The 27448-nt window shown below is 41.1% G+C and overlaps 1 protein-coding gene across 1 annotated transcript in view; it reads left to right on the top strand.

The window, feature by feature from the left end:
* The first annotated feature begins 2171 nt into the window (after positions 1 to 2171).
* The window catches only part of LOC309386166 (uncharacterized protein), a 60504-nt gene continuing 35227 nt past the window's right edge, over positions 2172 to 27448 (top strand). Inside the window, exons 1-2 of the mRNA XM_081941245.1 lie at positions 2172 to 2259; positions 19924 to 20001. Of these exons, the coding sequence (XP_081797371.1) occupies positions 2209 to 2259; positions 19924 to 20001 (129 nt within the window). The 5' untranslated portion in view covers positions 2172 to 2208. The remainder of the gene's footprint in view (positions 2260 to 19923; positions 20002 to 27448) is intronic.

Raw genomic sequence — 27448 nt, 5'->3', positions numbered from 1 at the left:
TAATTGGGCTGAGACAAAGCATGTCATTAACCAATCCAGTCAACCCTGAAGAAGAAATTTTCCTTGCCTGCATGTTTCTACCTTTGGCAGATTTTGCTTTCTGGGATTACCTCAGAGGCTGATGACCATTCAGTCCTGTTGCATTTATTGAATATATTGGCTTTGGATGTTTCACAGCAAGAAAACCATTTTTAATTCCTGTGTGCTCAACATACGCTCTGCCTGCACTTTGCCCATCAGCTGACTTCCCTAAGGAGCTTCTAATCTTGCATGTATTTTTCCAAACATCCTGAAAACACCTTCAGAGAAAGCAGTACTTTGTGAGGTGAGTAGCACATAATTCACAAAATGAGAAAATGCTGGAAACTGTGGTTGCCCAGTAGCTGGATCCTCCCTTTTAATAGTTGAGACCAAAAACTGATCAATCCTTACTTCTGCAAATCACATGGCAGGTAAATCTGTGAAACTTTCATACCACATGAACACCATACAAAGATCATTTTGTCTGTTGTGCAGTAATATATCAGAAAATTATTCCAAAAGAGTCTCTATGGGCAGTTCAGAGTTTCTTTTCCTACAGGATCAAATACAGCTGCTGCCTTCAGTACTGGATCATTGAGTAGAAATTTGTGCTTCATGTACAGGAAGGCATTCCAGTTAATATTCTTGCTTCAGAATTTGGCTATTTCAAAAGATCTATCAGGACTTACCTCCTGACCATCTGTGCTACAGGAAAATCTATAAACATATCTTGGTAAGACTTATGAAAGACTTTCTTCATGATGTCAGCAGATTATTTTTGTTCACAAGTATGATTGATGGTTTAATAAAACATCTAGCAGGTCCACATATCATGGCAAGATGCAATCTGTGCAGGCTGAAGAAACATACTAAAGTTCTCAGATTATAGCAGAAACTTAACATTCGTTTCTAATCTGAACTCCTAACTGTATTCATTGGTCTGCTCCCTCAGATTCTAGATAATGCATGTTTCATCTGTTCTAAGGCTTCCAGTGAAATGATTGTTATGGTGATTTGTAATATTATTTAAGAACATATCAAATATTGAAGTCCCTTGAAAGAATGCAAGGTATATCTAACCACTAAGTTACCTAGTTTTTAATATTCTGATAATGTATTTGATAAGTAGCTCAGGTTGGTAGTTGGGCTATTGATCTGAGCTCCTAGCAATTTGGTTGCAAAAGTTTCATCACCATTCAAAGAGACATCCTCAGGGCACTTTGAATTGTGCTTGTCTGTCAGAGCACTGGTCTTTAATTTGTATGTGATACAAATTAATGTCGAAGTTGTTTGTTCTGCTACTTCTGAGTCATGGTCTGACTTTGATTGGCTGGCTGTTGTTACTGAGGCATCGTCTTTGGTTTTAAGTACTATCCATGTGATGTAAATTAGTGTTGTTTGTTCAGATACTGCTGAGTCATGGTCTGGTTTTGGTCTGTTTGAATGGCTGGTTGTTATTACTGAGACATGGTCCTCTAGTCAGCTGATGGGTCCCAACTGAACAAACAACATCCACACTAATTTGCATCACATAAAAAGGTATTTAAAGACCAGTGCTCTGACAGAGAGCACAATTCAAAGTGTGCTGATGATCTCTCCTCAAATGGTGATGAAACATTTGCAACCAAATTACCAAGCTTGGAGCTCAGACCAACAGCCCATTCTGATAATATAACATACTGAGATATGTTATGAGTTACCACTGAGTTGCAGAGTGTTTAAGGACAATTAAACATTTTTGAATGCTCATTGCAAAATGAAATCTGTTCTCTGAGAAATTCTTTTCTTTCAGTTCTTTTCTCAATATGTACTAAAAGTATCCAAAGCAAATATACCAAAAAATGAGAACATCATGAGGATGGAGAAAAAAAGAACCATGTCCTATATTTTATGCTAAATAGCATACACAGCTAGCATTATACATTTTTCTGCCACTTGATTTCATCTGCAGAAGAAAGATTTCATCTTCATCATCAGAAATCTGCATTTGCAGAGGATAGCACATGATTGTAGCAGCAAATATACAAGGATGTATCATTCAGCCAGCTTTTGGGTTCTGTCTAAAACATATTTTTCCTCAGATTCCCCTCTGGGGAAGCCCAAGCAGCATTTCCTGAACTGTTTGTTTTTTCCTCCTGACTCTCTGGAATGGCTATCCAAAAAACATAACCAGGTCAACTGTCAAATATGTGGGGTAGAATGAAGAGATGTATTGTTTATGGCAGGATGCAACAGACAGTAAGAAAAGACAAGGACATTTATTATTGAAATGCATCCATTTTATTTTGTAAGCATACAAATAAGATGTAACACCTGAATGAGACAAAAATATATTTGCAAAATGTATTTATAATTGTTTAATAGATGCTTGATAGGAATTTATGATCATTAAATACATAAAGAAAAAAACTAGAGAGCAGAATGTATTTTAAATTTGAAAAAAATATTTTAGGAACTCTAAATGAACGTGTTCCATACATGGAAATCAGTATTGGCTTACAGTTTACTACAAATTTTTCACTATTAGTTTGTCAGGGTAGCTAACCCATTTATTACTGAAATCTATGGTATTTTACAATTAAAACTAAGATAATAGTGGGACACAAGTCACAAACAAAATTATTACATCTACCCATGAATACACCCATCCATAGATTAGTTGACATTCGAATTTTTAACCAGAATACAATGAAATATGAACCATCAATGGATAGGCCAACCCCGTGTTTAATTTTCTAGGGATACTGCACAGATTATCCATTTTCATGGTATTCAAGTGTTAGCTTATTCTTTGATGGGCTTACACATAAGTATATTCAGGTTATATGGGTAATTTTAAAAAGTATTAAATACATACCAATAAATGAGCCTATCAAGAGATAAGCTGAATCCAATTTTGGGGGCACATTTTGGCGCCAAAAATTCTTATTTTTGAACATATACAATGAATACAGAAAATCATTAAAATATATTAAACTATATAAAATTAGGAAAAGAAGGGCTTCCTTGAGTTTACCTCCACTGTTGCTAGGAGGAGGAGAAGAAGATCTAGAGAATAATAAAGTTTTCAGTTAGGGTTGGAAGGATATAAAATTTGATACCAAGTTTGGAATCAGAAATATTTTTTTTTCCAATTCAGTGTGTCTGTTTTGGATACTTCCTCTTAAGTTGCCTTTGCTAGCAAATGGAACACTGTTTAGAAAGCACTACCACTAAATCTTTGTGATAGGATTGGCACATAAGGAAGAAAATAATTTAAGAGATATCCAGCGTGTAAGCAGTATTGAGATTCATTCTTCAATATAAGCACTTGAACTTGGTTTGGTGACATCTTGGTAACCAAAGAGCTATGGATTAATTGGGGTAATATATCTGCAGAGTCTTAATTTTGGCCTTCAGAGACAGACAAAACTCTACGTATTCAATTGGATTTGTTTCCAGTTGGTTATGCTATGTTGTGTAATAGGCTTAGGTGTTTAGCAATTATTTTATCCTTTTAGATTTGAGAAAGAAGATATTTAAGGATGAGGTGAATAATTGTAAAATGACATTAAGGAATCTGCTTATGCAACAGAGCAAACAAACTGATCCCTCATCTTCTACGTCTGGAGAAATCAAATTATGGGGAGAATCTACCGGTACTAAGTGTGAAAGTGAGAGTTTCTGCCAGCGATGATATTAAGATGACATTCAGAGGATAATTATTTTTCCTCCCAAACCTCTGTCATTTCACTCACATCTTACATTGACTGTAGATGTTTAGGAGTACATATAAAGCATATCCTATGGACTCTTCAAAACCTAGTTACAAAATGGTTCAGTTACTCATTCACAAATTACTGAACCAAGCTTAGGTAAACTGAAACGTAGGACAAAACTGCTTGCAAAATGAATAAATCCATTCAGGAATTAAATAATTCCTTTTTAAAAGCCCACATAAGTAAGAATATAATCAAATAATAGCATTGAAACCAATATCTCCTCTCTTCTGCAACATTCCCCCCCCCCATACTGATGTGGAACCACAGCTTGACTTCATGTGCTTGGGCAGAGGAGCTTTCCATTCCAAAAATGTAGGCAGCATGATGAATCAGATGGGCAGCAGCAGCACCTGTGAATATTTGTTTCTCAGGTTCAGCTGCTATGGAGATTGAAAAGGTGTACAGTTTCCAGTGGAACTTAAAGATGAGCAAATCAGATCTGGCCACATCAGGCACACTTAACATCTGCTGAGTGTGGTTTATAAACCAGATGTCAACATCATTTGATATCACAGACAGCTATCCTTTCTATACTGACTGACTTAGTCTTAAAATCTTTAAGAGGCAGCTTTTTAAAAATTTATGTAATTAACTTGCCATATTTTTCTCCCACAACTATATATGTATGTACGTGAGAGAATAACGCTAGAACCCTGAATTATTTGGGTAAATTAGATGAGGTTATTTGAGGTAACTGATAGACTCTCTCTTTTTTTTGGAAATTTTTTTATTGTTTTAATTAAACAAAAACACACAAAAACATTCTTCATTACATCTTGTAGAAAGCATGTCGATTGGTTACAAATAGATTTTGTGCATTATTATACATCCTTCATATTTTTAATTTACATTTTAAAATCAAAAATCTTTATGTATTTTGCCATCAATATACCATCATTCTCATCTAGCTATAATTATTTAAATATGCTTTTATCTGGAATCATTTGTATTTAAAGACACAACCAACTACTGGCATTCATTTGCTATTCCTATAAACCTCCAATAGTTACCCTTTTACAGCATATTCCCTTTTTTCCCCAACTCACTACTTAAGGCTTATATCTGATTGCTTTTACCAATGCCAAGACATGTAAAAATCATTAAACATTATCCATTAACATTTCCTTATTATTATTATAGTTATCTAAAGAAAAAAAAGAATTTTTTTGCCATTTATATCACATCTCCTCCCCTCCGACTCAAGAAAAATTACATCTTCATAAAATCTAAACAAATGTTTGTTAGTAAAGTTTATAAGTGCCCAAGAGAAATTACATCTTTATATCAATATCTAAACAAAAATGTATTAGTGAAATTGATAAATGTTTTCCCAGGTTCCACTTTACAATTTATCTCCAAATTATTTTTACTAATTGAGATTATTATTCCATTATTATTATCATAATGAGTTATTAATTAACGAATAAACATTTTAAAGAAAACATTCTAAAAGTGTCTAGAAAATCCTACTTATTAATCACCAAAGGTTAACTAAATTTTGAATTATCAACCTTCATTATCAGCTTGTGTCTTTCCAGTAACAAAACAATATTATCTCTTTAGCCAGTTGTTGCATCAATTCTCTTATGAACCTCTTTATAAAGTTTTTAAAAACTTCTCTCCGCACTTTTTTGCTTGAAGGATCTCTCTTATAGTCTTGTTGCCCTTGAACTAGAATTAAAATTAACATGTCTTTAATAATCAGATGTCTTTCTAAGGCTGTTTCTCTTATTAATTCCATCATCAAATCCATATCTTGACAAGAGGGGTAGAGCTCCAGATCATCAAGTATATAATAATAATCAGATTCACTTTTCCATGTTCCCTCCTTTCCACTTTCACTCATAGGTGCTCCATTATTAGGTTCATCTGTTATCTTGTCTTTATCTTCTATATCTTCACTCTCTTCTTTAATTTTTGAGGCTCCAGTCCCTTCATCTTTTATTGAGCCAAACAATAATCTATCCAACTTCTTATCAAACCTTTCAAATCCTTCCAATATCTTTAGAATTCCATCCAAAAAATCCTGGTAACTTAGGGTTTCTTCATCTGTATATAAATGCATATTTCCCAAAGAGAAGAAAAAGTTTAAAATCCACTGCCACTCTTGCCTTCAATGTCTCTTTTATATATAAAAATATTTTTGTTTTGAATTTGCTTAAACTTAAGATCCTTTTAATTTTTTCAAAAAAGTGAGGTTTCTATCTTTTCTTTTCTTTCCCTTCCCTTGTCCAAAATATTCCACAAAGACACCTGTAAGAGAGCAGTCCGTGTCCTTGAGTTGTTATCAGTCTCAACGGACAAGCTGCAAACCCTCTAGTTACAACGTCAACAGAATCAAAGAAAATAGAGCAAAGGATACTTTGTTTCAAAAAAAGAAAAAAAAACCAAGTTCTGGCTTCCGAATGGCAGATTCAACTTTCTCTTATTCGTATCAATCTTAAAGAAAGCAAAAAACTCTAAGTGTCTTTAATAAAATTTAATAAACAGTAAGAGGAAGGATTATTAAAGTAAAAAAAGTTTTAGATCAACCAAAAAATAGAGTTAGCACAGAATAGGAGAAAAAAATCAATTCATTCACTTAAGAGGAGAAACGGGAAGCATTCCAATCACTTCAATCCACAAAACACTGTTACATAGAAAAGAAAAAAAACTTTCTAAGGCAGTCCAATAAAGATAAATTTCGCCGCTTTGTTCTTTTGCTTAAAGGACTAATTTATCCTTTAAAAAAAAATTCTTTGGGCAATCATTCTCAAAGAAAAAATCTCACCAGCTGGACTCACTTTCACTGCCTTCTTTCTGGAGCCGTCTCCGACTTTGTCAGCCTGGAGGCTGTCTGTTTACTGCCGGCTAGGAGAACTTTCCTTGGGTCGATCAGGGACTTTGCGGTGTCCCTGTGACCAGCAAGGATTTGTCTCCCTGTCACCGTTTCTCCGGGATGGTTTAGGTCCCTATGGAACGTGCAGCTGGTAAAAGAATCAACGGCGATCTCGGACTATCGAGACCACACGTTGTGTCGTCCTGACGTCAGGCTCGTTCTCCCTGATAGACTCCATCTTGAATATCTGACCAGCAAGTAAGCTTTTCTGGAAAATCACAGGTTGGACCATAATCAGAAAGTTACAGTGACCTGATCCGAAATAGTCTGATCCCTCCCTTTGTAACAGGGAGTAACAGGACATGTTTTGCAGGAAGCTGGTAATGACCTTATTGTTTAGTTCTGGGAAAGCGAGGTCCTTTGGGGCTTCTGAACACATATGCTTTCGGAACATTTGGTGAATTTCCATGTACTTTGCACTTGCATTTTTTGCATCCAATTGTATTTTTTGTATCCAAGTTTTGACGCATATGATATGTCATTTTGTGTATTTAAGGTGCACCTATGCATTAGCTTTGGAATCACCTGCACAGGTATAGTAAAATAGCTGCTTTCTGTTGACCATAATCTCCTTGACCATTTCTTTGGTATGTAGAAATTATATGTGGGAGACGTCACGTCCGGGATCGGACGACGACGGACGTGTTTGTCTGCTGCTCGTATTTATTTATTATTTATTATTTATTTCTTTAGATTTCTAAACCGCCCCCTCTCCCAAAAAGGGACTCGGGGCGGTGAGACTCGTCTCCCCGGTGGGTCCCTTAGGGGACACAGGAGCCCTTGTAGGGGGGCCTGTCGAAGGGCGGGCGGCCAAGGCACCCTGCATGTAGCGGCAGCCAGCTGGGGTGCTTTTCGGCTTCGCCTAGGAGCTGGGGAGCGGAGGGGGGGGGCGAGAGACAGCTTCGTGCTGCCCGCTCTCTCGTCGGATGGCTCCGGAGGTTAAAAGAAGAGTTGGAAAAGTGCAGCTGGAGACTGAAGGTGTGGATCCTGACCAGTGCTCTTGGAGGATTTAGGAGAAAAGCAACAGTCACTTTGTGAGTTTTTTGTGTTTCTGTTTTTGAAGAGAGATTAGAGTGGGGGTTTACTACTCCCCCCCCTCGGACTAAGCGGCTTTGAAAATGGACCCTCGGGAAGAGAGAGGTTAAAAGACTGATTTGCTTGACTTTTAATTTAAAATGACTTTCACAATTGCTGGAAACGACTCTGAACTGTTGTTTTAAAATAAAAAACTTTCAGCGACTTCTTTCCCTGTGAAAGGGAGAGCCAAGATGGTGCTCGCCCCTCTTTCTTTGTCTTTATGCAAATGAAGTCTGTCTTTTGAAGCTACACTCAAAGAGAGAATAAAGAAAAGTGGATTGTTTGTTTACTCTCCCAAAGGGAAACTGGGACCTCCTCCTGTGTGTGGATCTTCTGATCTTTGGCTGACTTTTCTTTTCATTCATCTTTGTGTATTCTACTCTTGGAACTGCAAACTGGGTGCCTTTGCGATTGTTTTTCTTTGGAGACCAGCGTAGCTGCGAAACCCTCTGACACCACTTTTCTTGGCAAGGATTTGCATCTCTGAACTTAAACTAATGGCGGCAAGAAAACCCCCGACCGGCAAGGCGCACTCAGCCCCATCATCGGCTGCCCCAAGTCCCACGATGCAACAGTCCAAGATATCGTCAATGTTGCAGAAAGCAGTGGCTGGAGAGGATCCTAAGGAATGATCTGTTATGGAAATGTTTAAATAACTTATGAAGGGACAGAATGAAATGAGGGCTGAGATCAAAGAAGAACTCAGAGTGGTTAAAGAACATATAGCTGGAAATACACAGCGAATTTTAGTGTTAGAGGACGGAATGGCGGGGCTGGGGGAAGAAGTGAAAACAATGCGCAAGGGAAACATAGATATGGAAAATTTTCAGACAAAAGTAGAATTTGAAAGAATGTCCTTTTTTCTTAGATTCCAGAACTTACCAGAAACAGAGAATGAAAACCTTAAAGATATTATGAGTACAATTTTAACAGATTATCTCAAGAGACATAAAAAACAAGTATGGTGGGATATGGATCTAGTATATAGGATAAATTCAGCATATGCTAGAAGACACAATGTCCTGAGGGAGATACATGTTAAGTTTGTCAGGAGATCCACAAGGGACGAGGTACTTGCGACCCAAAGGGAGAGACCATTGAAATACAAGGGTGAAGAGATCACCATTCTCAAACAGATCCCGAAAAAAATAAGAGATAGAAGGAGGAAATTTTCCTCCCTAGCAAAAAAATTATATGAAAAAGGGATCTGGTTCAAATGGTTGATTCCGGAGGGGATGTTAATCTTCTGGGAGGGAAATAGGATCAGAATCAATACAGTCCAGGAGGCGGAGGCCTTCATTAAAAAGAATTTTCCACTCTGAGAGGAGGAATTGAGTGGGAGTAGTGAAAGAGACAGTAAAACACAAGATAGTAAGATTCAAGACGGGAAGGAGGGGGCACTGAGGCTCTCTCTGGCGACAGGGAGGAAGAAGCAATATTGAAAAGGCTCAGATCTCAAAAATAAAATTATTTGGAACAATAGCAGTTAGTGATATATTAGAAAACGACAAAGAGAAACATGTAGGAACACAAGACTAACAATATAGAGTAAGATTTGGTTTACTGTTTTCTTCTATAAATTTGTTGTACAATGTTACATAAGTGAGTATCGTGCTGGGATCTCTACCAGCAGTATGAAAGCTGCCAAAAAAATTTGTATACCTATTTACCCTCCCCTATATATTTGAAAACCAATAAAATTTTGTTAAAAAAAAAAGAAATTATATGTGGGATATTTTTCTCACAATTTGGGGGCTCTACCAGGATCAGGACATCTCTTCTGGGAAGGAGGTTTGACTACCTTTGGAGGCCAGCCACACTTCCATTTGAAGTGTTCCAAAGGGGGTTGGAGAGATAGCTCCTACTCTATTGGAAGGAGCCTTGGACAACGGAAAAGTACGAGTGCAGTAAATCCTGAGAATGATGCATCTGACCCAGGTAATGTATGTATGCAAAGGGATACATATGGATGGTATCTGGGTGGCTAAATTCCTAAATTCCTGTCTTGAATGTTTGAGAGTGATGTGTGGTTGGAGCTTTCCTCTGGTTTAGCTGAGAATGTCAGCTAAGCAGGCTGGAGGTTATAAAGAATGATTCAAGAAGGTAATGTGATTTAGACTCTCGGGTATGATATGGGGCCCAATTTGTTAAGGATCCTGCAGAATGTGAGACGGACATTCCTTCTATGTCCCGTTTGTTCCCTTTTAGTCCCCTTTGATAGAGAGACGGAGTACTGAGTAGTATTGTGATAGTATTACTGAGTGATGCGCTGGGACGTGGCTGGAATTTAGGTTCCTAGAGCCAAACTAGATAAATGCCTAGAGTAGGGTGTTTGAAGAGGACATCTCCAGGGGAGATAGGTGATCCAGTGCTTGAAGGGAATAGAATTTTGAAGTGTTCATTAAAGCTATTAGGCAATAATTGGAGTGAAGTCAAACTTGTCTAAAATGAATAAGTTGTTTTCCAATAATGTGATGTGATTGTTGTTAATCATGTTCAGGATCCATATTTTTGCTTGAAGTTATGATATGTGTGATCTGCTGGCAGATGACAGACTAGGTACATTTCTTGGTTTAAGCTTGGAATTGTGGGGAAATTATATCATTTTTTTTAGTGAAAACCATGCCTGAAAGTTTTCCATAGTTTGTAGAATAAGGATGGTGGGATGATGCTGGTGTTGCTGCTTGATGGGAGTAGCTTGTTTGTTAGTTTACAGGAAACATAAGAGAAGTGAGGTGAAATGATTTCAAGACCTGTAAATGTCTGTGATTAGTCTGTTTACGTCTAATGTATATTAGGGAATAGTAGTTTGGAAGGGTTGCTTTTGTAACGACAATAGTTAGTGTTGGAAAGACAAAAGAAACTGAGAACGATCCCGTGACATTGGGAGATGTCAGTGAGTTCAAAAGTTTTTTGCAAATGCCTTTGTTAAAGTATTTTTCCCCTTCCCTCTCTTGTTTTCTTCTTCTGGTGCATTGCAGCAGCAGAAGGGGGGGTGGACTGAGGGGGTGGGTGGGGGGAATGCGGCTTGATTTCCGTTTTACACATTTTTCCTCTCTTTGTTTGAGAGAGAGAGGAAGGGCCAAGAGTGGCTTGCTTCTGCAGAATGACAGCTATGCGGGAAGTGCTCTGAATTGTGATCTTGATTTCACAATTGCTGGAACTTTTTAAGGTGTTTAGATGCACTTATAGCACAAAGAAGTTGTCCTAAAAGTTAAAGCTAAATGAATTTCAGAGTGGAGACCCGAGATATCTCATTTAAGTTTTTTTTCCCTTTTGGGGGCAGTTTGTTTAACACCCTCATTTATGTTTTTATGACTGTGCATTTTTTAATGCTGACACTTTTGAATGGAATACATTGTTGAATGCTGATTTGTAAACAAGCAGAGGCAGAGGTGAGAATTCTAAGGTTTTAATGTAGTAGGTTTGAAAGGTGTTTTTTTTTTTCATTTTTACTTTTGAGTGGTTCTATTTGAATACAAAAAGCTTTAGAGGTGGTGGGTTCAACCACAGAGCTTTTCAAGAAGTCTGCATTTGTTGCTTGTGAATGTGGAACAGGTGTTGGAGAAGTTTACCCAATCCAGAGGGTTACAGTTGTTGTAATATGTAGAAGATTTGTAGTCATCTGAAAAAAAGAAAGCTGAGGTTGACGAAAATACAAAATGGTTTGTTGAACTTTTTTTTAGGTGGTTTGTTTGTCTGTTTGTTTTATTGGATTTATATGCCGCCCTTCTCCCAAAGGACTCAGGACGGTGTACAACATTAAAAAACACATATCACAAAAGTTAAAAGGAAATTAGATACATATCCCACAAAACAAACCCAATTAATAGGACAATAACATTTTAAAAATTGGATAAAATTAACAGGCCAGGCCGGCTTGCTGGAAAAGCCAACTTTTTAGGGCGCGTCGGAAGGACCGGAGGTCAGGGATTATGCGGAGCTCCGGGGGCAGCTCATTCCAGAGGAAAGGCGCTCCCACAGAGAAGGCTCTCCCCCTGGGGGTCACCAGCCGACACTGTCTGGCCGACGGCACCCTAGGAGGCCAACTCTGTGGGATCATACTGGACGGTGGGAGGCTACTGGTGGCAGTAGGTGGTCTCGCAGGTACCCTGGGCCTAAGCCATGGAGCGCTTTAAAGGTCATAATAAATACTTTGAATGGCATCCAGAAAACAACCGGCAACCAGTACAGGCCGCCTAAAAGGGGTGTAACATGGGAGTATCTTGGTACCCCCATGATAACCCGCGCAGCCGCATTCTGGACCAGCTGAAGCCGCCGGGTGTTCTTCAAGGGCAGCCCCATGTAGAGAGCGTTGCAGTAGTCCAGGCGAGAAAGGATGAGGGCATGAGTGACTGTGCTCAGAGCATCCCGATCCAGGAAGGGGCGCAACTGATGTACCAGGTGAACCTGGTAAAAGGTCCCCCTGGTCACGGCCGTCAGGTGTTCTTCTAAATTAAGCCACGTATCCATGAGGACTCCCAGATTGCGGGCCCTCTCTGAGGGGGCTAAAATTTCTCCCCCTATCATCAAAGATTGGACAAGATGCACAAATCGGGATGACGGGAACCACAGCCACTCAATCTTGGAGAGATTGAGCTTGAGCCTGTTCCTCCCCATCCAGATCCGCACAGCCTCCAGGCATCGGGACATCACGTCGAGGGCATCGTTTGGGTGGTTTGGGGTAGAGATGAAAAGTTGGGTATCATCAGCATATTGATGATACCATACCCCAAAACCACGGATGATCTCACCCAGCGGTTTCATATATATGTTGAACAGGAGGGGTGAGAGAACCGACCCCTGGGGCACCCCACAAGTGAGGCGCCTGGGGGTCGATCCCTGTCCTCCAGTCAACACGAACTGTGACCGATCAGACAGGTAGGGGTAGAACCACTGTAAAACAGTGCCCCCTACTCCCAACCCCCCGAGTCATCACAGTAGGATACCATGGTCAATGGTATCGAAAGCACCGAGAGGTCTAATAGGACCAGGACAGAGGAGCAGTCCCTGTCCCGGGCCCGCCAGAGATAATCGACCAATGTCGTCTCCGTGCTGTACCCGGGCCTGAAACCCGACTGAAACGGATCCAGATAGACAGCTTCATCCAGGTACTGGGGAAGCTGACGTGCTACCACACTCTCGACAACCTTTGCTACAAAGCGAAAGTTGGAGGCTGGATGATAGTTGGCTAAAGAAGCTGGGTCCAGGGAAGGCTTCTTAAGGAGGGGCCTCACCGCTGCCTCCTTCAAAGTGGTAGGAAAGAACCCCTCTCTCAATGAAGCATTGGTAATCGCCTGGAGACAGCCTCGTGTCACTTCCCAGGAAGCCGAAACTAACCAAAAGGGACACGGGTCCAGCACACAAGTGGCAGCACTGAGTTTCCCCATAATCCTGTCCATGCCTTCAGGGGTCACAGGGTCAAACTCATCCCAGATTGTCTCCACAAGATTCATCCCCGTCGGCTCGCCCGAATCTACCCAGTCAGAGTCCAAGCCTGTCCGGATCTGAGTAATTTTATCCTGCAGATACTGAACAAATTCTTCAGCCCTACCCTGCAAGGGGTCTTCCCCAGTTCCTTTGTTAAGTAAGGAGCAGGTCACCCTAAACAGGGCAGCTGGGCGGTTATCTGCGGATGTGATAAGAGCGGAAAAATGTTGCCGCTTTGCCGCTTCTACCGCCACTAAGTAGGATTTAATATGAATTCTTACTAGTGTTCGATCAGATTCGGACCAGCTGGCCCTCCAGCTACTCTCTAGGCATCTTTTCTGGTGTTTCATCTCCCGGAGCACCTCGGTAAACCAGGGAGCCACCCGGGATCGACACCGGGTCAGAGGCCGCAAAAACACAACACGATCCAAGGCCCCAGCAGCCGCCCTATCCCAGGCTTCTACTAGGGCTTCGGTCGAGTTGTGAGCAAGGGATTCAGGAAAAGTCCCAAGCTCTACCAGGAACCTTTCGGGGTCCATCAGGTGCCTGGGGTAGAACCATTTAGTCGGTTCCGCCTCCCTGCGGCGAGGGGTATCGGTATGGAAGTCAAGCCTGATGAGGAAATGATCAGACCATGAAAAGGGTTGAATAGAAATATCCCCTAATGAATCTAGATCATTCATCCACTGCCCAGAGACAAAAATCAGGTCGAGCATGTGTCCCCCATTATGGGTGGGGTCTTGAATTAACTGAGTTAGGTCCATAGCTGTCATGGAAGCCATGAACTCCCGAGCTGACTCGGATGTCTCGCCAATGGAAGGCAGATTGAAATCCCCCAGGACCATGAGCCTGGGGAAATCAACCGCCAATCCAGCTAACACATTCAGCAGCTCCAGCAGGGCCGGTGAAACGTAGCAGGGAGACTGGTATGTAACAAAAGGCGCACCTGAGCTCCAAGGCCCCACTTCACAAAGAGGGACTCCCACCCGCCTATCTGAGGCACAGTGACCTCCTGAGATCTGAGACTTTCCCTAATAACCACCGCCACCCCCCCTGCCCCTGAAATGCCCGGAAGCCTGGTGGGCGTAGTTCGGTAAGGGGCACACACCCCTCATGGCCCAACCAGGTCTCCGTAATGCATGCCAGGTCCGCTCTACCCTCTTGTATGAGGTCGTAAATGAGGGGAGCCTTATGTACCACGGACCTGGCGTTAAGCGACACCAGCCAGAGACCAGGGTCCTGTTATCCCGAGCACCCGGGGGTGCGAGAAGGGTGATGAGGGTCGGAACGCGCGATCGCTCTTAAACAGCAAACCTGCGTCCTCCGAACATAATTTGGCCCTCGGCCCCCACCATATTTGCCTCTCCCACAAACAGTAGAGATGGTGAACCCCCCAATGGAATGGCTTAATGTCTCCCCCGGAATCCCAACTCTTCCTAGCCCTTCCAACCCACACCCATTAGTTAGTTCTGCCCTGTGCCCTGACAGACTCCCCCCCAAGCCTGTCTGAGCCATCCAAATCAAACCCCCTCCCCCCCTTAAAATTTCATTTAAAAGCCCCTGTAAAAAACCCTTAAGAAGACTCTTCTTCGCATGCCACCTCTCGGGATCCCAAGATCCGTCATTAAGGAAGCGTAATCCTGAGCACCCGGGGGTGCGAGAAGGGCAATGAGGGTCGGAACACACGATCGCTCTTAAACAGCAAACCCGCATCCTCTGAACATAATTTGGCCCTCGGCCCCCACCTTATCTGCCTCTCCCACAAACAGTAGGGATAGTGAACCCCCCAATGGAATAGCTTAATGTTTCCCCCAGAATCCCAACCCTGGTCAGAGAGTATCGAGGGAGACGTTAGACTGAGGTTAAGAATTTAGGTCACTTAATCAGTTGGGGTGCAAGGAGAGTAAATCCAGAAGGGATAGAAGGAATAGACACCCATCCCTTGCTTAGGAATAAGATGGGAGTTGGGCTTAGTTGGTTATTGCAGATTGTGGGGAATCAGGGAGATATAGAGATATGATGATACAAGCTCCTGTTTTGAGCTTGCCTGACATAGGAAAAGCTTTCACGAGTTTGAAGCAGTGGAACACTGTATTGTTGAAGGGGTAGTTAGCTCAAGCCTGGGCTGGGATAAAGGAAACTTGTATCATTTTTTGTCAAAATGGGTCTGGTAGTGCAAGGTTGGCCTTTGGCTTTTGTGTGGATTGGTATCCTGAGGATAGCTCTGAATACTGGGAGGATACCAGGATGGGTATTAATTTATTTCTTAGTGGATCTTCTTGAGTTGAAGGTGGCAAAGGAATGGGTGGATATATGTAGTAGTTAATAGGCACAAAGTTTGGAAGGTTTTGGAAGCCGGGAAGCTGATTGATCTAATTGGTTGGTGTGAGTCAATTGGAAGTGGATTGGTTGATGCAAATGTGTGAAGTGTTTCTTTAGTACAAACTTTAATATTGTTGAATAATGAAGCAGGAAGTGGGAAACATTTATACAGATTTTAAATATGCGTATGGAGATGGATTATAAGGAATGGATTGTGTATAGTGAACAAAGCAATCATGAGGAAATACATGAGGGACGTCAGTTGGGAATGCAAGTTTTGGTTGATCTTATGAAATGGAAATACATTTCAATGTATTTCAATGTGAAATAGCAGGTTGCTGGGGGATGGGAATTGGCTGTATGGCCTGTCCAAGTGGAATCCAAATGGATTATACTGAATTGCCAGAGGCGGGAAAGTTTGAAATATTTTTGATGAGGTGTTTATCCAATGGGTCATTTGACTGAATGTTTGGCTGATGTGCAAGAATGAATGTTCAAATGACTGTTAAAATCATATTGGAGTGGGTAATACCCTGATACAGGTTGATTGAAGCCATTAATAGTGATAAAGGTACACATTTTATGGCAGATAATGGAACAATTGGGAATTGATTGGCAATATACCAAGTAGAAACATGTTTTGTTCAGTGGAATCAAAACTTTGGGTCAGTTTCTTGAATGGATAGAAGGTTGCCTTTGACTCTTTTACATCTTTTTAAATAAAGTTGTTTTATTATAAGATGAGATTGGGTTACAACACTGGGAGACTCCATATGTGGCACATCAGATGTTTTTGTAACAGAACTGCATACTTGGTTGTTCTATGTTTAAATCCTATCTCAGGAGAGGAGGATTGCTGTTTCTTGAGATGGCCTCTTGAATTCGCTGTCTACAAACTGAAGTCTAGCAATTGAATCCTGAGTGCAAGCTAATGTATGGGAAGAACATAGTCTAGCCTGGGACTGGTCCTGCTAAATCTTGATCGCCTCTGACACAGCAGTGGGGATAAACAGCTCACTGTCCAGATGTACGATAAAGCAAGACATTAACTTTTCCTCATCTTAAATTACTTGATTGCAACAAAGCAGAAATTTGAAGTTCTGCTCAACAGGGAGGCATGTGCTAGTAACCTCTGCCCCCATCACATATATCTATATGAAGCATTGATGAGGCATCGCTTCAGGATCAAGTATCTCTGCTACCTTCAGATGATACTGGCTTCATGAAAGCCCAGCGGCAGTTACGGAAGTGTTGACTGGGTTCTGATTACATCTTTGACGGAGATGAAGTTGCAGCCAGTGTGGGAAGGCCTGTTTCAAGTACTGTTGACAACTGAGTTGGCTGTGCAAACATGAGGGTCCATTACTCAAGAGTGAAGGGGCCTGTGGATCCTTATAGATAGACTGTGTCACCAAATCAGTGGTGGGTTCCTACCGGTTCGCACCGGATCGCGCGAACCGGTTGGCGACCGAACCCGGAAGTAACCGGACCCGGAAGTAACTTCTGGGAACCGGCACCAGTCCTGTCGCTCAATCGCCCTTGCCGTCCCAATGCAGCTCGCTCGCTCCCCCGCCCATCCGCACTAAACTAGCTAGCCCAGCCAGCCGCTCACTGATTGGCTGGAGTCCAGCCAATCAGTGAGCGGGCTGGAGGCGACCTGTTTAAAAGCGGGTCCTCCATTTCAAAACTCCCTTCTCTTCGCCTTCCAGGAGCTTGCTGCTTCCCTCAGGTAAGCAACTAAGCGCGAGGGGGGGGAGGCTAGCTTTGGCGAGGAAAGGCCTCTGGGCCTTCCCTCGCTCAAGCGGCAGGCTGGCGTGGGCCGTGCGGGCGGTGGGCAGCTAGCTTCACCAAGGAAAGGCCTCTGGGCCTTTCCGGGACGAAGCGCCGGGCTTGGGTGGAACGTGCGGCCTTCGGGAGGCTAGTTTCGCCCAGGAAAGGCCTCTGGGCCTTTCCGGGATGAAGCGCCGGGGTCGTGTGGAATGCGCGGCCGTCGGGAAGCTAGTTTCGCCCAGGAAAGGCCTCTGGGCCTTTCCGGGATGAAGCGCCGGGGTCGCGTGGGCGGCAAGCCTCCGCGAGGCTAGGCCAAAAGCCCCCCACCCTCCCCTCTCCAGCCTCGCCTGGCTGGCTAAGCCCTAAGCAGTCTTAAACAGTCTTACCTGTCCTCCTGCCTCTCTGCCTGTCTGCTGCCTGTTGCATCCATCCATCGCATCGGAGAGCTGCTGATTCTGCCTGCTGGTAAGTAACCTGGTTTTTTTTCTTTTATTTTTTTAATGTATTTTAAAATAATATTTTATTTATTGTGCATAGAATTTTTTAAAATAATTTTACTTAAAAGTATTGAGTATAGAATATTTTAAAATGGTTTACTTCAATTTATTGTGTATGGATTCTTTTTTTAAATTGTCTCAGACTATTTTAAAAAAGATTCTATCCAAAATAAATTAAAAGAAACCATTTTAAAATATTCTATACTCAATACTTTAAAATGTATTGTGCATAAAATTGTTTTAAATTGTTTAATTTTAATTTATTGTGTATGGAATATTTTTAATGGTTTCATTTTAAATTATTGTGTGTGGAATAGTTTGAAACGGTTACAGCATAAATTATTGCTGGTGGAATATGGCTGGTACAATACCTTAAAATAGTTATACTATAAATTATTGCTGGTAAAATACTTAACAATGGTTTTTAAGGATTTTTTTATTTATAGAATATCTTTTTTGAATTATTGTTTGGGAATTTTTATTTTTTAATTGTTTATAAAATATATTTACTACAAGAAATGTTATTCCTTTTTGCAAATGTTTTCTTTGTGATGCAATATGTTGCTTAAAAGTGTTCAGACCAGGTTTATGTATCTCAAAGTGGCTGCTTTTCTATGGGCAGGCCGGGTTGATGCAAGGCAGCTTTGCACGATTTTTTGGGTTTCACCCTCATTTATGTAATTCTGAGGTGGTTGATGGTTCTGTGAGCTTCCTGGCACTGTCCTTTATAATTTCCATGGCCTTGATGGTTTTTATTCCAGTGGCTTTGTCTTTCCTGTCCTTAGGGTTAGGAAAAAAAAACTGGTTTCATTTGCAGTCTTTGGGGGGGGGGGGGGATTCTTATTTTTTGGTGTTTTCCTGGCACTGTCATAGTTTGTGTGGGTGTGGGTGTGTAATGTCCCACAGTTATCTACACATTAATAATGATCTAGTAATATTTCCTTATACATTTTAGGGACCTTTCCTTACATAATTGGTATTTTCTTTCATACTTCTGGATTTCTAATTTCTGTTTCCGTTAGTTAGCAATTGCTAAAACAAATCCCACGTGAAAAAGTATTCAAAGCCTTCTTGATTTTAATTGTCAATTTATTTATTCCTGCACGTTGTAATATTTATTCATTTTCATATATCTGTTTTTCCACTGTTGTGCAAACACAATTCCAGCAGCTGTTTGTTGGGGGACACCCTTCCTGAAAAGACTGTACATTGTTGGGTGAAAACAGAGGTCCCTTCTGTTACCTATAGTCCTCAGCTTACAACCACAATTGAGTCCAATATTGTTTTAGTTATTCTGCAGTTAGTATTATTTAACAGGATGAAGAGACAACAGAGTATGACCACTAGGACAGTCATCTTTCCTATGTAAGTAGCTCTTTTATTGCTTTGTGTGCTTGTTTCATCCTTAATATAGTAATGCAAGCAATTAAAGTCTTGCTTTCTGTGTCTGTCCTTTGTGCAGGTTTTTGAGCAAAATAAATCGATAAGGTGGTGTGCAGAAGACTGGCAAGCCAGGGATCCTTCCTCTGTAAGTAGCTGTCTTTATTGCTGTGTGTGGTGTGGTCTGTGCTGTGTTCATCCTTGAGATAGTGAAGTGCAAGCAATTAAAGTCTTGCTTTCTGTGTCTCTCCTTTGTACAGGTTGTTGGAGCATGAGGTGGTGGTGCAGAAGACGCAAAAAAGGAGAGTAATTTTCCTTTTCTATTATTTTGTGTGCTGGTTTCATCCCAATGCAGTGCATGCAATGAAAGAGTTCATTTCTGTGTCTCTTCTTTGTGCAGCCCATTCATTGGAGTCCGTGATATTGAAGACTGGCAAGAACAGTCATCTTCCTTCTGTAAGTTTCTCTTTTATTGTTTTTGTACTTATTTTAATCTTATTGTAGTTCATCCATTGGGGCAAAGAATTCAGTGATATCGTCTTGGCCACTCCCACCTGGTCACATGGTCGGCAAGCCATGCCCACCAGGTCACATGGCCAGCAAGCCACTCCCACAAAGGAGGCCACACCCACAGAGTAGGTTCCAAAAAAAATTGAAACCCACCACTGCACCAAATGCATCTGAACTGTTGAAGCAAGCTTTACAAAGACCAGCATTAGCTTAGCTTATGGAACGTTGGGTATGGGAATTGCTTATTGGCTTATTTCTTTATCATGCTTTTGCTCAGATAAGAATTGGCAGAGTGGTTGATATCTATGTTGTGTCCAATGAATGTACAGCCAGTACAGACCCTGGAAGTTTAAAGGTAAGCCTTTTTGTTTTACACATACATACCTTAAACAAGGGAGAGGCCTAGTTCATTAGGACAATGAAATTCACAGTGATTGCCTTATTGGATGTTTATCAGGTAGGGATGGAGCCTGTATGAGTATTACCTTGTTTTCCCCTTACATGTCTGTAGTTATGCTTCCCTTCTGATAATGTATATTCACAAGTGCAAGCATGGTTATCACTCATTGAAACCACTGATGCTGCTGCCATTTGCATCAGATCGACCTTTGAGGAAGGTGTGCCAAGGTGCAACTGAGCATGTTACAAGACATGCTGAGCTATCCTATAAGATGGAAACCATATATGAGCAATGCACGGAGCTGTATGGAAATTATACCCCTTAGTGTAGAAGATTTAGAATAATTGAGGAAGCCTTATTTTTCCCTTATGGTGAAATCATAGCTCCCTCGAAGCTTACGTTTCTATGTGGCGGTCTAGGCCTAATAGGTTGCCTTATGTGTGGAAGGGGAGATGTGCAACTGGATATGTTAAAAGTCCTCCCCATATGAGACTGTTACAAGTGAGACAAAAGAGAAATGAGGCTGGACCTCTAAAGCCTGGAAGTCTTACACCAATAGTGCTTGAACCGAACAAGAGAGAGGGAAACGTCTTTTGGGATTTAATGCAAAGAACTAGCTCATCTATGTTGTTATATAACCAGGTGCACATCCTGTAAGATGGTCTATAACACCAGTGAATATTACCAGAAGTGTGGCATAGGGGGAAGAGATGCATGCTTATGCTTGGCCATCACACTTGTGCCTTGGATGAGAGTGCATCAATGAACCTTCATCAGTGATAGCTGCTTTAGCTGATGATATGGGTGTGTGACCAGACCAGAGTGACAATTGATTAGGACTTTGAGAAACTTTGTTGTGTAAAGGTTGGAGGTTGTTTCAACTCCTTGAAACAGCTAAATTCAGCTAAGCTGGATGCTTCGCACAATATGACTACACATTGAACACATGTCACTGAAAGCTCTGCTTTTAGGAGTGTTTGGATACTTTTGACTTCCTAGTTGCCATATTTCTCTTGGCTGAAGGAAGCATTTGTGGGAATCATAGTAATCATTGTGTTATGCTTAGTTACTTGTGTCTACATAAGATGTGTTCCTTTATGCTTAAAGTATACCAAATGTAGCCAGTGCTGCTTGATTTGCTTCAGAGGATCTAAGTGCTCAAAGAAGAAGGAACTAAGCAGAAGGGAGGCCAGAATTATGATGCAAGAGATTGAGAATTAATTCACCTGAGGTTACACAAATAACTGTCCTTATTGGAGAGAGGGTGAATTGAGAGAATAAGACTAGAACTCTGAATTATTTGGATAAATTAGATGAGGTTATTTGAGGTAACTGACTCCATCTTGAATATCTGACCAGCAAGTAAGCTTTTCTGGAAAATCACAGGTTGGACCATAATCAGAAAGTTACAGTGACCTAATCCGAAATAGTCTTTGTAACAGGGAGTAACAGGACATGTTTTGCAGGAAGCCGGTAATGACCTTATTGTTTAGTTCTGGGAAAGCGAGATCCTTTGGGGCTTCTGAACACGTATGCTTTCGGAACATTTGGGGAATTTCCGTGTACTTTGCACTTGTATTTTTTGCATGCAATTGTATTTTTATGACCCATATGATACATCATTTTGTATATTTAAGGTGCACCTATGCACCTTGTAGGGATTCTCATTTGCTTGGGAATCCACCTGCACAGGTGTAATAAAATAGCTGCTTTCTGTTGACCATAGCCTCCTTGACCATTTCTTTGGTATGTAGAAATTATATCTGGGATAAGGGTGTCTTCCAAATGTTTCAGGTACTATACATTATATAAGAGGGGAGCGTTTACTGGAATTTCAAATACATAAATGTTCTGAGTAAATGCTCTGAATAAATTTCCTCAGATGTAATTAAATATCACTCTCTTGGGCATACTCCTCTACTGTAGTAATGATTGGCAGACTCCCTATATACAACTGTGGAATTTAGGTACTAAGGTGTGGCTTTTTAACAAAAGTCTGTTTGTTCAATAAGCCACAATTGGCAGTATTCACCCTTTACACCAAGCCGTATCCCATGGTTCATAAATTGTAATACATGGGTTTATATACTACATTAAATCTATACAACACAGTCCATATTATCAAGAGCCCAGTCTTTTCCTACTCCAGCAGTGAGGATGGAAAAAAGTAGAATATATATACATTAAAAGAATTGTGTGTGCAAATGTCACTGTAATTCTACATTTAGGTTCCATGGAAAAGCAATGATTTGGGAATGCCAGAAGCCCTTTATCTGGCAACAGCCTCAGGCTGACAATCAGCATTAGCATATGCAGAAGGAGAAAAACAGCTGGAGGAATTTCTGATTGAGATTTTTATATCTCTTTGTAGTGTACAAACAGCCTGATAAATAGAGCTGCACTGATTAATGGATTCCATGTATAACTGAACTGACTGCTGAGAAAGTCGCATCAGACTTATTAATGAAAAAATTCTTATGGTGGATAAATAGGAGGCTCTCAATATTCTTTGGACAGAATTTCTATACCATAACATATTAATTGATTGTCTCCAAACAAACCAAAAAACAATAAATCCCAACACATTTATATCAAGACATTCGAAAAAGCATGCAAGACAAATCAATATAAAATTGGTATTTCTAGTGCCAAATTTGAAATGATTCCACATTTCCTTCAGCAGCTAAGAATGAAGTGTTGATGTAAAAGCATATGGCTGATATAAGCAGTTAACGTTTTATTTATTTTTTAGGAAGAGAAGCTGATGTAGTCCTCCTCTGATCAAGAAAGTGAAATTTTTGTTGTGATGATTTCTGGTGTCAAGCAGCCTCTTGGTCTTTTCAAACACTGTTCCCACAGAAATGCACACATTAAGTGCTCTTAGAAACAGAGATATGGTACAGATCATATTCATATCAGTCTATATTTGCCCTTAATACCCTGGTGTCCTGTCCTCCAAATGTTTTGGAAATTCTGGGAGTTGTACAACACATCTGTATGATACCAGGTTGAGGAACACTATTTTTTTTAATCAATTAGCTTTTTAAAAAACAACAACAATAGTTTTAATAATATCACGTGAGGAGGAGAAATGAACTTTTAAGAGAAGAACCACCAAAATATCTGACAATATTGCCAAAAGAGAGAAAGATTTATTTAAATGAGATTTCATATTTCACTTCTCCTATATAGTAGATAAAGAAAATATATACATCTCTGTTAAAAGGTCAGGTTTTTGAGATGTAAAAAAAATAGATGAAGATAAATCACTTCAGAATTTAGTCCGTCTTTAATATCTCATGTATCTTTTATATCTCAAAAACCTGGCATTTTTGATATGCAATAAATGTTCTAGACAGCATCCCTGTCCCCCACAATTCTTGATATATTGCTATGTTCGACATGTTAACATTATAATCAAAAAGAACCTATGTTTGTTTAATACATAATGATACATCCAGTATTGTATTAATTAACCTTTTGCTTTTACCCTAAAATGTGACAATCATAGGACAAATCATAGGAGGTATTGTTCCAGTTCCTGACTTGCCGCTAGCAAAGCAGTTAAAACCACCCCTTATTAAATGTCTCTGGTATCCACCATTTAGGACTGTCTCAGTTCAGTTAAAAAAAAAACTGCTTCAAAACATGTAAAGACACACATGGAGCAACTCTTAGTGCTTCATTGAAGCAGCTGCTTCCTGTTCCTGAATCACAGATTTCAGTACCAAGCCTGGAGACAGATTGATGATTATGTGCCATCTTTTGGTATTTTATTTTATGAAAGATTTTGATTGCAGTAGTAAAAATTAATAAAATTAAACATAAAGAAAAAAGAAATAATGGTAAGAAAGGATAAAAAGTACAAAAGGAAAAAGGAAGAAAGAAAAATAGAAAAGAATATGACAAAGAGAGAGCCAATTTGGTCCGGTGGTTAAGGCACCAGATTAGAAAGCAAGAGATGGTAAGTTCAAGACCAGCCTTAGCCATGAAAGCCAATTGGGTGACCTTGGGCTAGTTGTTCTCCCTCTGCCCAACTCCCCTCACAAGGTTGTTGTTATGAGGAAAATAGGAAGAGGATGGTATGTTGGATATATTTACTGCCTTAAGATATTTGTAAAAATAATAAAGGTGGAATACAAATAAATAAATGAAAAGAAATGTATAAAGAGTTGATTTCCAAGTTCATTACAAGATGTATAGACAAATTTAGTAATTTTTCACCATCTATAAACTTACTAACATCTGTCTCTTCGTTCCATATTCTATCCCTTACCTATAAACTAATAAAACATCAACTTTTTAATCCTTGTGTCAGCAAAAAGGGACAGTGTATCCAAAATAGGATAATCATTGGTTTCCATGGCTTTGTTTTGGTTTTCTAAGCCATATAAGTCAATTACATTTTCTTCTTTCAAGTTTCCAACATTGATGTTCCACTCCATTCATAAACAACACATCTAGTTTGCATGTGCTGTCAATTTCTGATAGACTTCCCAAATCAACCAGACAGCAAACATGACCATATGAGCTAATTCTACTTTATTCTAAGCCTATATTAATAGAATGTTGCAAGGCTGAAACAGAGGTGGGTTTCAGGGAGCATGGTCCGGTTCGCAAGAACTGGATCCAGAAATCCAGTGTGTATTTGTGTACTGGGTCATCTGGAGGCCGCATTCCGGAACACTCCCTCCCCTGACCTGACCCCCTCACTCCCCCTGCCCACCCAGCCGCCACTTTCTCTCTCTCTTGCCCTCCCTGTCCGCACCATGCTTGCCCCGCCCACCCACTTCCTTTGCCCACCCAGCCAGCAGGGCTGCAGCTGGGCCCGCCGAAGGGGCATCAGTGGCGAGCAGTAAGTGAAGTGAGTGCCAGCCAGCATCCCTGCCTGAAAGCAAAAGGTCTTTGGAAGCTGTGGCTTTCCCCTCCCCCTCCCTTTTGCAGAAACTCCTCTTGCTGCACAATTGCTCCGTCTTTCCTGGCTTTCAATTTTTCTTATCTTCTCCTGCCTCCCTTGCTCTGCTTTGAATGGAGGGAGAGGAAAAAAGTTGGGATTCTCCCTGTTGCAGCCCTTAAATGGCAGAGAAAAACTGAACTTTTTCCCCTCCATTCACAGAGGAGCTGCTGCTCCCTTTATGACCCCACTGGCCCCCTCCCTCCTGGGGGTTGAAGCACCTGAAAGGGACAGGCAGGCTGCCACAGCTCCACTGAGAAGACTTTTCTGAGAAGAGAAATTGCTCCGGTCTGGCTGCACCTGAGCTGGTGGAGTGCCCGCAACCGCCCGCTCGTCACCAGTGCAGGTGCAAGTCAGCCGCGTGGTTGCTCTGATCACACAGGCGCTCCACCAGCTTGGGTACAGCTGGACCGGAGCACTTTCTCTTCTTAGAAAAGTCTTCTCAGTGGAGCGGTGGCAGCCTGCCTGTCCCTTTCAGGTCCTTCAACTCCCGGGAGGCCAGCACCCTGAAGAGGTATGCGTGGACGGGGTGACAGGGAAGCAGAGGAGAAATGGAGGGGATTCCCTCAATCGTCTTCCTTTGCTCCCCTCCCTGGAGGGAAGACCAATAGGAGGCTCTTTTTGGGGCCGGGGTGCGGGCTGCATGGTCTCCAGGCTACACCCTCTTAAAAAAATTGGTTGAAGCCCCCATCCCTCTTGGAACTCTGCTTGTCCATCCACAATAAATTGCCAGGAAAAAGAAAAGAAAAATCAGGGAAGGAAGTCTGCAAGACAGTGGCAATGCTCTTAAATTGCTTAAGAAAAAAAGATCCATCTGGGGAGCAACTCCCGGGTCTTTAAGGCACTGACCAGCGAACCTTGGAGACAGGAATGTGTGTGTGTGTGTTTTCCCCAAAAGGCCGTGTGTGTGTGTGTGTATGTGTCTATCCCCGGCCGCGTGTTTTTCCAGATGCTACAGTGGAACAGGATGGGGGGGGGGGGTAAAGGGGAAGGGGCAGTTGTCCTCTATCAGCACGAGGAAGGAGAAGCTGCTTCTTTCCCCCAAACCTGCTGGCCTGTTAATTTGAAAATAAGCAATACAATACAATACAATACAATACAATACAATACAATACAATACAATACAATACAATACAATACAATACAATACAATAGTAGATTTGGAAGGTACCTTGGAGGTCTTCTAGTCCAACCCCCTGCCTAGGCAGGAAACCCTATACCGTTTCAGACAAATGGCTATCCAACATCTTCTTAAAGACTTCCAGTGTTGGGGCATTCACTTCTGGAGGCAAGCTGTTCCACTTATTAATTGTTCTAACTGTCAGGAAGTTTCTCCTCAGTTCTAAGTTGCTTCTCTCCTTGATTAGTTTCCACCCATTGCTTCTTGTTCTACCCTCAGGTGCCTTGGAGAATAGTTTGACTCCCTCTTCTTTGTGGCAACCCCTGAGATATTGGAACAATGCTATCATGTCTCCTCTAGTCCTTCTTTCTCTTAAGCTAAACATACCCAGTTCCTGCAACCGTTCTTCATATGTTTTAGTCTCCAGTCCCCTAATCATCTTTGTTGCTCTTCTCTGCACTCTTTCTAGAATCTCCACATCTTTTTTACATCGTGGCGACCAGAACTAAATGCAGTATTCCTAGTGTGGCCTTACCAACGCATTATAAAATGGTATTAACACTTCAGGTGTTCTTGATTCTATCCCTCTGTTGATGCAGCCTAGGACTGTGTTGGCTTTTTGGGCAGCTGCTGCACACTGCTGGCTCATATTTAAATGGTTGTCCACTAGGACTCCAAGATCCCTTTCACAGTTACTACTACTGAGCAAGGTACCACCTATACTGTACCTGTGCATTCCATTTTTGTTGCCTAAATGTAGAACCTTACTCTTTTCACCATTGAATTTCATTTTATTAGATAGTGCCCAATGTTCAAGTTTGTCAAGATCCTTCTGTATCTTAAGCCTATCTTCTGGAGTGTTGGCTATTCCTGCCAGCTTGGTGTCATCTGCAAATTTGATGAGTTCCCCATTTATTCCCTCATCCAAATCATTGATGAAGATGTTGAAGAGTACTGGGCCTAGAACAGAGCCTTGGGGTACTCCACTGCATACTTCCTTCCATGTAGATGCAGTTGCATGTAGATGCAGCAATAAAAGAGAAGCATATTTCTGTACATAACACTGAGAAGTGTTGAGGAACTGAGGGGTGTGTGTGTGAGTCAGGGAATTCCAGACCGGAAATATTGTTTTGTATTCCAGTTAAATTAGAAATGGTTTTTTGTGGAGGCTCTGTAAGAATTTTGAAATATTGCAATAATGCCCAAGAAAATTAAAATATTGCAATTGAAATATTGCAATAAGGCCCAAGAAAAAAAATTAAGCAGAAAGATTTAATTAAAGGAGAAGAGAAAGAATGGTAAAACATCCACTAAAGGCCTTTCTAATG

This window comes from Natrix helvetica (genome assembly GCF_964273705.1).
Source record: "Natrix helvetica genome assembly, chromosome: 2".
Lineage (NCBI taxonomy): Eukaryota > Metazoa > Chordata > Lepidosauria > Squamata > Natricidae > Natrix > Natrix helvetica.
This window is presented reverse-complemented; position numbering and strand designations above follow the sequence as displayed.